Genomic DNA, 10,437 nt, shown 5'->3' on the forward strand with positions numbered 1-10,437 from the left:
AGATCGAGAAGTAGAGAGCTCAGTGCTCTGTCTGGTCCGTGGTCTGGGATCAGTGACGGGTCAGCATCACCGTCATCACCAAGCCAAGTCGCCCTGCCCATGGGAGGGTCCTGGACTCGGGGTCAAAGCTTTGCCCTGCCACTTATTTACTAAGTATGAGAGGCCGGCCCAATCACCTGGCCTTCAGTTTCCTCAAAGGTACAATAGTGACAGCAGTCACTGCCTTTCAGGGTCATGGTGAACGTTAACGACAATGTACACACACGGCCAGCACACCCCACCATCGGCTAGCACGTGTGACCATCTCCACACGGTTCCGGGCTGCTAGTAGGTGCTTAATAAACCTCATTTCCCCCTTTTGACACGCATGGGGACGCAAAGAAGGCCACCTCGCCTGCCAAGAGCAGACACCATAGGGATGCTTGGCTGGGCCAGGGCAGGCACTCACCTTCCTCCCGTCGGCGCTGCTCTCACTGCCCGCGAACGCCAGCTTCCGGCGCACGTAGAACAGCATGTCATCCTGCCGCGGCGCCCATTTCTCCATGAAGTAGGTGGAGAACATCCAGGTCCAGAAGACGATGCGGTCATCCTTGAAGCACCCTGCAGAGGGAGGCCAGCGGGGAGTGAGAAAGGACGGGTCAACCTGGCCCACGCCATGCGACCTTGGCCACTCCTCGTCCCCCTCCACACCCATCCCGTCTCCAGCCTGCATTTCCGGTCGGAAACATGCCGGGCTCTGTGCTGCCCAGAGCCCTCTGCTCCCTCACAGCCCCCACCACGGGGCAGAGAGAGGATCAAGGGCCCCTCCCAGGAGGCCCCGCTCCCCACCCAGCGCAGCCGAGAGTCCCAGCACCCAGCCCCACAGCCCAGCCACTCCAGCTGAGGATGAATCAGCAGCTTTGGTGAAAGGGAAAGACCTAATGAGAGGGAACGTCACAGGGCTGTGTGGGCTGGAGCGGGGGCAGGGCTTTGGAGGGGGGATCGCCAGGCAGGCACCACCCGCAGCCAACACTCCCCACCTCCACCCTAGGCTGCGGCAATCCTCACGGAGAATCCCACTTAAAGGAACAGCCGTCCCTTTGCCAACCAGTCTCAGCAGCAGGTAGAAAGCAGGGAAGACACGCACAGCCCCCCTCATCTCTGCGCTGCGGGGCCTCTCAGCCCCCCTCACCCCTGCATCGTGGGGCCTCTCAGCCCCCCTCACCCCTGTGCTGTGGGGCCTCTCAGCCCCCCTCACCCCTGCATCGTGGGGCCTCTCAGCCCCCCTCACCCCTGTGCTGCGAGGCCTCTCAGCCCCCCTCACCCCTGTGCTGCGAGGCCTCTCAGCCCCCCTCACCCCTGTGCTGCGAGGCCTCTCAGCACACCAGTTTTACTGTTGCTTGATATTCGTGGGGGCTTTGCTCTTTACAACAAATCATATTTCTTTACGATAAATAAGTCTTTATCATAATATTTCCCACACAAGGAGAAAAAGTCCCCAGGCTCTGGGGGCAAAGACCTGGGTTTCTGCTTCAGCTTGGCCACCTGCTCTGTGACAGGGCAAGCAGCCTGGCCTCTCTGATCCCCAGGTTCCTTGTGGTGAATGTGGATTGACGGAGACCATGGGCTCGAAGACCCCTTGTCTGGCACAGCGGGATCAAAGAGCTGGCTTCCTCCTGTTCTAGACAGATCCAAGGGAATTTCAAGATACACTACAGAGCCACTTCTTATAAACTCCAAATATTAAATGGTTACTGGTTTCTTTCTCTCTCCCCCAGAAGAAACTTTACCTCTGTGACCAAGTGCTCGCACTTCAGTGCGGGAAGGACCCGACCAAAATCCCTACAGTTAGAGACAGGAAACCAAGGGCCAGTGGCTGCCGGACCCTCCCTCATCCTCACAGGCAGTTCCGTGGCCTGACAAGGATTGGCCAGGTCCCCGGACCCCCAGCCCGAGCTCCCTCCCCCTGGGGTCAGCAGCCACCAGGCTCTGGAAGACGGAGTCACATGCAACACCACTGACCAAAGAACCAGGGCTCCACACCAGCTCCTGACCTCTGCCTTCCGCCCTCTGCCAGGCTGCAGGGTGACCTGTGGCCCACCCACTCCCACACGTGCGTTCTAACTCATGGCACAGGCCCTACCATGAGGGGGGAACAGGCATTTAAGACAGAGACCTGCCAGAACACTGCTGCAAGGGGCTGTGGGTATCACACCAAGAGACACTGATTGGACGGACGACAGAGACCACCTCCACACCCAGGACACTCAAAGTTTAAAAGCAAGAAAGAGACATCACAAAGGTCAAGAGCTGCTCTCCTGAAAATCAGAGCCCCACTCGTGCCCAAGAGAAGCATAACTGAAAAGGAACACAAAACCAGGGGAGGGAAATCACAACAAATGCATGACATCTGTAACGCAGAGTTCACATCATAGCAAGTTATGAAAAAAATGTGTAAGACCCCACTAGACAAACGAGTACAAATACCAAAACAGGTAACAGATTAAAAGGGAAACAGAACCGGTGAGCCAAAACGTGGGAAAAGACTGATTTCCCAGGTAATCAAAATTTCTTATTGAAAGAACAAGTTTTCATTTTAAGAGGGAACAATTTTGTATTTAAGCAAATACCACTTAGGAAAACTGGCAGATTCTTATAAGTCAAACATATATTTACCATAATTCAGCCACTCCTCAGAGAAGGTACTTACCCAAGAGAAACGAAGCACGTGTCTACACAAACACTCAGGCAAAAAATGTTCATTGAAGCTTTATTCATATTAGCTCCAAATTGGAAACCAGGAGAATGAACACACGAAATGTGATAACAGCCATTCAATGGGCTGCTACCGGCAATAAAAACAAACCACTGGCCACACAGCATTATGGGTAAATCTCAAAATCGTCATGCTGAGCGAGAGAGGTCAGACATAAGCCTATATACTGTATGATCACGTTCAAATGACATTTCAGAAAAGGCAAAACTACGGTGACAAAAGGCAGACTGGTGGCTGCCCCAAAACATTGTTTCTTGATTGTGGTGGTGGTTTTATGGGTGCATAAAGCCATCAAAACTCATCAGATTGTTCACTTTACATGGGCGCAGTTTACTTTCCATGAATTAGACTCCAAGAAAGTTGATAAAAAGTTATGAAGCTGGCAAGGTGCACTGAGCTGGGAACTCTTGTACATTGCTAGAGAACAAAACTCACTAAACTCTTTGTGAAAAGCCAATGAGCATTTTCCCATTCCCATGACTCTGCCTTCTGGAAGAGAATAAAAATACAGACATAGAGCCTATGCACAAAGATATTTCCTATGTTATTAACGACAGCAAATAATACAGCAATAATCACAATAAGGCAGGAGAAAAATACCACTCTGTGGTTACTGACATTTAATTGAGGTATGTTACGCTACACGCATAAACCAAATCATCAACCTTTTCAGGGAATGCCTATGAAGGGAAGGAGCTACATGGAAATGTGTCTAATATAATGTTCTGTGAACCAGGACCTCAAGCTGGGCACACAGAGTCCAAGTACGTCAGGCACTTGGAAACACTCAAAATAAATACACCAGAATGACAGGAGTTGCTAAACCTAACGGGATATTTTTTCTTTCTTCTTTATTTACTTTTAGCTATTTTTAATAGTAAGATTACACTACCTTTTCCCACGAACGTATGACTTTTGATGAATGTCATAAGGCTCATCAAAGAAAGACAGAGAAAGTGGGGAGAAGGGAATCCCTGTCTTCACAGGGAGGTTAGGAGGGAGGGAGACCTCAGAGTCCAAGTCCAAAAGCCAGGAAGGGTCAAGACCAAGTGGATTCTGACTCCTGGAGGCACAGCAGTGTTAGGATTTGCAGTGAAACACACCTGAGGCCAGGTCCTGACTCTACTCCTCCCTAGCCAGCCAGGTGGCCAATTCAATGAGCCTCTATGAATCTCAGTGACCCCACCTGTCAGATGGGTCTAACCGACCACCTTTCACCATCAGTGATGAGGACCGGGGCAGAGTCCAGCCAACAGGAAAAACTGTTGCTGTAAAGTCCCTTCCACCTGTGGGTTCATTGGGACCCTCTGCACAGCTGCGTTGCATGTCTCTGTCATCAGTGTGGCTTGATCTGATGAGGTCACTGGATCCCAAACCTTCCAGTGTCCCTGGACCACGTGATACCGTAACTGCATGTGAATAAACACACGAGGGATAACAGGACCTTTGGGGAATCTCCCACAGGCGAACCCCTCCTCCTGGCATCATTCCCAAGGCCTGCCCAGCAAGAAATCCCCTGGGTGATAAGCCCTGGGAGCTGCCACTCAACAGAGAGTCCCCTAACCTCCAGAACTCTCTCAGTCCCTGTCTGCCTGACATCTGGCTTCCAGGGGTGCAGGGTTTCCCGCCCCTGAATCCAGTGCCTTGAATTCCATTGGGGGAGAGATGCAGTCCCCTGACGCTGAGCGATCACATGGGTAGCACCACGGACAGCGCCGTGCCTGAGGGCGGGCCTTCCCCGCTGGGCGGGGGTCCAGCGGCAGCAGGAGTGATTCCCCACCTTCTCATTCCTCCTCCTTCTGTTCTGTAAAGTAGCCACAGACACCGAATTAACTAGCAAATCCCAAACCAGTTCTCCTAGGGGAAATACAGGGCGAGGTTCCTGCAAGCCTCTGGCCACAGTATTTTTGTCTACCCATCAATATGTAACCTTGTTTTGTATGTTTCTGTTTAAAGACACCTTAATGTATCGTTGACTCGTTAACAATGAACTGCAGGCCAACAGCACGGCATCTTGTGCCTGAACGACACTCATCCGGCGCCTATTTTCTCCATGAGGCCCATCGCCTGCCTGGGCCTAGACAGCCCCTCAGCACGAAGCACGGGGCCGTTTGAAACAGCAAAGTCCCTGACACAAAGCACAGAAATGCAAAGCACCTGGCACTAAGCAGACGCGAAAGACACTCGTTACAGACATTTGAAACATGGAAGCAGAGTGTCACCCCTTGTGCCACCTCAGCTGGAAACCTGCACATTGGGTGACAGATTTTTCACCCATCTGCATGTTTGCAATTAACCACTAAAAGTGCCGCAAGGACTGATTTGGGGGTTACAAGTAAATTTGAGCAAGTACGTGAATTTGCCAATACAGAATCCATGAATAATGAGGATGCATTGTATCGAAAACCTGACATGTGCCAGCTCCAATGAGGCTGCGGGGATCCAGCTGCCACCCCTGCCTCAGGGAAGCGACCTGCTTCCGGAAGCCACTGTCCTCAAACTTCAGACGTGGAAGACCCCTGTTAGACTAGTGGCTGCGGGGATGCACAGAGGGCTCAGAGCTCTATGAGGACGGGAAGCCAGGCCTCCCTCCCCCCAGTTCAGGGCTCTGGGACGCTGTTGCCACACATTCTGTCTCCTTCTGCATGACACCGAGTGGGTGACACAGCAGTGCCAACAGCTCAACAGCACAGGCATACCTGGGAGATACTGCGGGTTTGGTTCCAACCCACTGCAAAAAGCGAGTCCTACTGTGTTTGCTGGTGGAGAGTCTTGCCTTCAATTTGTAAAAAAGAAATGCAACCTCTGTGAAGCGCAGTGAAGCGAGGCCCCATGACACGCGCTGTGCCTGTACTGGTTACGGAGTGACGCGCAGTGATGACAGCTCACGGTAGCCCCGCACTCAGCGTTTACAAAGCCCTTCCACGTGTTCCCTCTTCAGATCCTCATGGTACCTTGGTGAGCGGGGATACTCGCAGTTTAACTTAAAACCTGTTTCGGTTCAAAGACAAGGCAACTGAAGCTCGGGGATCCAGGGGCTCGCTGGCATCTGGGGCTCAAACCCAGCCCCACGTCCTTTCCAAGGCCCACCCGTGGGCACATGCAGGAGCGGAGTCCTCTGGCCACTTACACACGAGGCTGACGGGACCCTCAGGCTCCCTGGGGGGCAGCTGGGAAATGAAGTCAGGCTTCTTCCAAACCTTCCCACGACACGCCTGAGCCCCAGGAACAGCCCTGCCCATGCCCTGAAAGCCCGACCCCACTCCACAGGGGGGTTCCCAGTGGCCATTCCGAGCTCTGACGTAGCCTCAGGTCTTCCTACAATCCCCGGAAGGACATCCATTGGACAAGGCACTCAGCGTGGGCTCCGCTGCCCAGCAGAGCGGCAATTTAACAAAGTGAAATTATGTCCCACAGAGGTGATTCTTGAAATGAATACTGAACAGGAAGGGAACTTTCTATCTTCTAAGGCTTTCCGTAATAATGCAATCCCGATCTGGGGCTGGCGCCAATCTGTCACATTAGAGTTTAAGGGCAGATTTCATTCCCGTTCATGAATGTTGCCCACTTGAGTAAGTTACTTAACCTCTCAGACTTTGTTTTGTCTCCTTATCAATAAAATCGGGAGATCAGCAACTCCCTCCCGTAGTTGCCATGGAGACCGAATGAGCACCTACGAGGTGCTCAGTACAGCACATGGCACTTAGTAAGACGCAGTGACGGAAGACTGCCACTGTTACTATGAAGGATGGAACCATTTTCCAGTAACCAGCCCTTTGGAGTAATCACGAATTGGACTTTAGGAGGCATGTCTTGAAACCCACCCCAACCCTCTTCTAGACCATCAAGCCACATAGGGTAAACAGGCTATGGTAACACCCTCATGAAAACAGTGTGCAGCCAGTAAAAATGATGGGCCTGTATTACAACAAGGAACACTGTCCAAGAGCTACTGCCAGAAAAGTACGTTTGGAGCAGGAGGCCGAGATGCTTCTGAGTCGACAACTCTATCAAATCTTCAAGAAATACAGTGTTACACGCACATTTTCAGAGCCTAAGAAACTTGCAAATTCTTTTTAACAAGGAGGTATAACATCGACACCAAAAACAGCATACACACACACACACACACACACACAGAAAATTACAGGCAAATGTCACTCCTGGATATGAACATAAAAATCTTAAATATAGTATTAAAAAGAATCCAGCAATTCATTAAAAGGATACGCCGTGGACAAGCAGGATTTAATTCAGGAATATAAGAACGGTCCAATGTTAGGAAATCTATACGTATATGCAGCATACATGTCTAGTTCGAATGAGAAATAACACATCATCATCCCACAGATACTGGAATGTTCAATAAAATTCAACACCCATTCTTGATTTTTAAAAAATTCTCCATAAAAGTCGAATAAGTGGATACTTCCACAAAATATATATAAACCAGGATAAGTTAGAAACCAAGTATTATCACAATCCACGGTTCTCAACATTGTTCTGAAGGTATTAGACGTTGCAATTACACACTATATTAACAACATAAACTATGTACATAAGGTAAACTTAACATTACTTATAGATGATATTACACCTGATCTAGAAAATGCAGAAAAAAAAATCTATTAAAAAATTATTCAAACTTCAAAACAGAAGTCATAGGGTATCTGGGTACAAAATCACCAGTACATCCAGAAACAACACCTCTGATATAAACCAGCATTCCTAGTGAGAAGATATAATGTGTACTGAGAATTTTTTAAAAAGAGTTGAACAACTGAAAAGGTTGACCAAGCTCTCAGCTAAGAAATATTCACATCATAGAGGGGGCAATTCTGCCTAATTTGATCTACCAATTTAACATGACCCAATAAAAAAATGCCAAGAGAACGTTTTAACGTAAGGCCAGGAAAATTCAGAGTGACGTGGGGACATGACGCCTATCGGACATTAAAACATACTAGAAAGTAACCCCTCATGTCACCGTCGCCTTGCAGAAAATAACGGTCAGAGAGAAGCCGGGGACGGAGCTGGAAAGACAGGGCCGCGCGAGCCCTTGTACTTGTGCGCTCCTGTCCTTCTGGAGGTCTGGGCTGTCAACCCTCCCGCACACCGTTAGCCAGCAAACTCCTCTTCCTGCCTGGGCTCCCGCGGACGCTCTCTTCACTTGTAACCAAGAGTCCTAACAAACTCTGTACTCAAGACTCACCCACCTCTAGGATCAGACCACAAGCCTCGCTTGACCCCGTGCCGCCCTCCAGCTACCGTCTCACCAGAAGCTGACTCCACTAGGAACTTTTCAGTCCTCGTTTTCTTGAACAGATTTGTTACAGATTTACAGATTTATTCCTTTCTACCATTTTTTCTTTTTCTTTCCCCCTGCAGAACTCTCTGACTTTATCTCTGTACCATTTCATCGATTCTACCTTCAAGCAAACCCGGAGCCCACCCACGTCTCACAAACCACTCTTCCACCTGGGCCAAACGCGGTCCTCTCCTGACTGTCGTATTACACCCCCCCCCCCCCCCCCCCGCTTCCTAACCGGTCCTCGGGCTTAAAGCAGTTCTTGCCACTTGCTCAAAATTCTCTGAGAGGCTTACTTCCTTAGCTCCCTGAGCTCGCTATACAAACATCTACCTGCTCACCTTCCCAACCACCCTACTTAAGATTGCAAACCCCACCCCAGCATTCCCTGTTCTACTTCCTGCTTTACTTTTCTCCATCGCAGCTGTCACTATATGCCATAGTACACATTTTACTCATTTATTGTTTGCTTTCAGTCTTTTCCTAGTATAGGAGCCAGCAAACGTTTTCTGTAAAATTCCAAATAGAAAAATACTTTAGGCTCTGCAGATTAAATGTCCTTCTCAACACAACAAAACCAGCTACAGTTAAGTAGTCCATAAAGAACTGGGCAAGACTATGTTCTAATAAAAGTTTATTTAATGTAACACAGGCAGCCGGCCGGAGTTGGCATGGGGCCATAGGTCGCCAACACCTGCCCCGTTAGAACCGAGCTGTGTTTTAACACGTTGTGTATGGATCACGAGAATCTTCGTTTTTTCTGAGCCATGCGTTAAGGACGGATAACGAGAATTTCGAAAGATTGGGCAGAGAGCAGTGAGAGGCCAAGACAGGGAGGTGAGACGAGTGGCGATAGGGAACCGGCTGTGAAAGTGCCTGCGCAGCGGGCCCCCAAGGAAGACAATCCGGCCAGGCTCTCGGGAGATTTGGCCACGCATCATCTGGAGCCCATAGTGGGAAGAGGAAAGAAAAAATATCACACACGGGTATGTAAAGTGTGCGCATCAAAAAAAGTGAGAAGTGAAACTCGGTACATATGCAATTTTTGCCGTGTCCCACTGCACAAAGGAAGCTGCTTTCTGCAGTATCACACTAGGAGGGATTACTAACATCATAGGTGAGTAAATCCTAAAAAATTCCATAGAAAAATAATAAACGACATAGAAGCATTTACGCTTTAAAGAGAAGAGTGCATTTTAAAGTAGTTTCTTTTAAAAATCTGCCGGAACAGAGGGGTATGAGGGATTTAAACCCCGCCTTAGGCAACGTGTTAACAGAGAATGTGAGCTCCAGGAAGGTCTGAGTATTTTTCCTCTTTGATCGTTCTGCTCATAGCAGTATACTTAGTTCCTTGAATAGTGTTTGACCTACAGGAAACAATAAATATTGGCTGATTGAATGAATAAATGAAATGAACTAAGTGATTAATGAAAGCAGGGTGGTTCTGGTGCATCACTAGACAGGAAACAGAGTAAAGAGAAGGAAAACACATGCTAATTTAGTTTATATAAAGACGGCACTTCAAATCGGCAGGATGAAGATGCTTCTTTGCCAACTGTTCTTGGGACAACTGGCTAGCTGAGGAAAAAGAATATGGTTGGGTCCCTGCTCAGGCCAAAATAAATTTCAAAAAGATCAAAACTTTTCAATGTTACAAGTAAAAACATAAAAAATGAAATAAACCATGAGTGAATTTTTTTATTCTCTCAGAGAGAGAAAAGCCTTTCTAAGTAGAACACAAAAGCTATCAAAGAAAATGAACTACATGAAGAAATTTCTAGAGGGAAAAAAACCCACACATACAACACACCGGAAAAATTATTGGAACTCTTAAATGACACTTGTGGAGACAGAGCCCCAGAGAAGTTTCCAGGCTCTCGGCCTCACGTGGAAAGGTACTGGCTCGGGTAGTAGATGGTCATCAGCTGTGACTAGTTGGCCATCGGCTGTTACTGGTTAGCCATTGGCCACTGATATAACTGCCATGGCTAAGCTAGCAAGGGCGGAGTGTGGATTGTGGATTGCAGAGAGGCGGAGTGCAGTTAGCAAGTGAGGTGGGTTCTGAGAAGGGGACGGCAGGTTGCGGATCGTGTGGCTCCTGCTTCCTGTGTCTCCAACCCAGCCACCAGCGAGGCTATAGTGGTATGACTCCCCTATCTATGGCTTCGTGGGTGTTCCTTTTTGGCCTCGCCATGTCCTGTGTTCTTGTGCGGGGAGCGGGAGCTGAGACCCCGCAGGCCACCCTGCATGACAACAGTTGACTTCCTTACCAAAGACTAAGTTTCATACAATACCTAAGAAAATGAAATAGAATGGAAAACTAAGGGAGATACAAAGGGCTTCTAAAACAGGAAAATATGCTCAACTGCACACA

At 48.9% G+C, this 10,437-nt stretch overlaps 1 protein-coding gene across 3 annotated transcripts in view; it reads right to left on the reverse strand.

Moving 5' to 3' along the window:
- The window catches only part of KIAA0930 (KIAA0930 ortholog), a 36,135-nt gene that overhangs the window by 12,165 nt on the left and 13,533 nt on the right, over positions 1–10,437 (reverse strand). For 2 of the 3 annotated variants that reach the window (XM_074326539.1, XM_074326541.1), the window contains exon 2: positions 449–600. In XM_074326539.1, coding sequence (XP_074182640.1) covers positions 449–600 — 152 coding nt within the window. Of the gene's footprint in view, positions 1–448; positions 601–828; positions 1,154–10,437 lie in introns of those variants that run through there. The other variant, XM_074326538.1, reaches the window with a different exon arrangement.

Source organism: Rhinolophus sinicus, linkage group LG02 (assembly GCF_036562045.2).
Source record: "Rhinolophus sinicus isolate RSC01 linkage group LG02, ASM3656204v1, whole genome shotgun sequence".
Classification (NCBI taxonomy): Eukaryota; Metazoa; Chordata; class Mammalia; order Chiroptera; family Rhinolophidae; genus Rhinolophus; species Rhinolophus sinicus.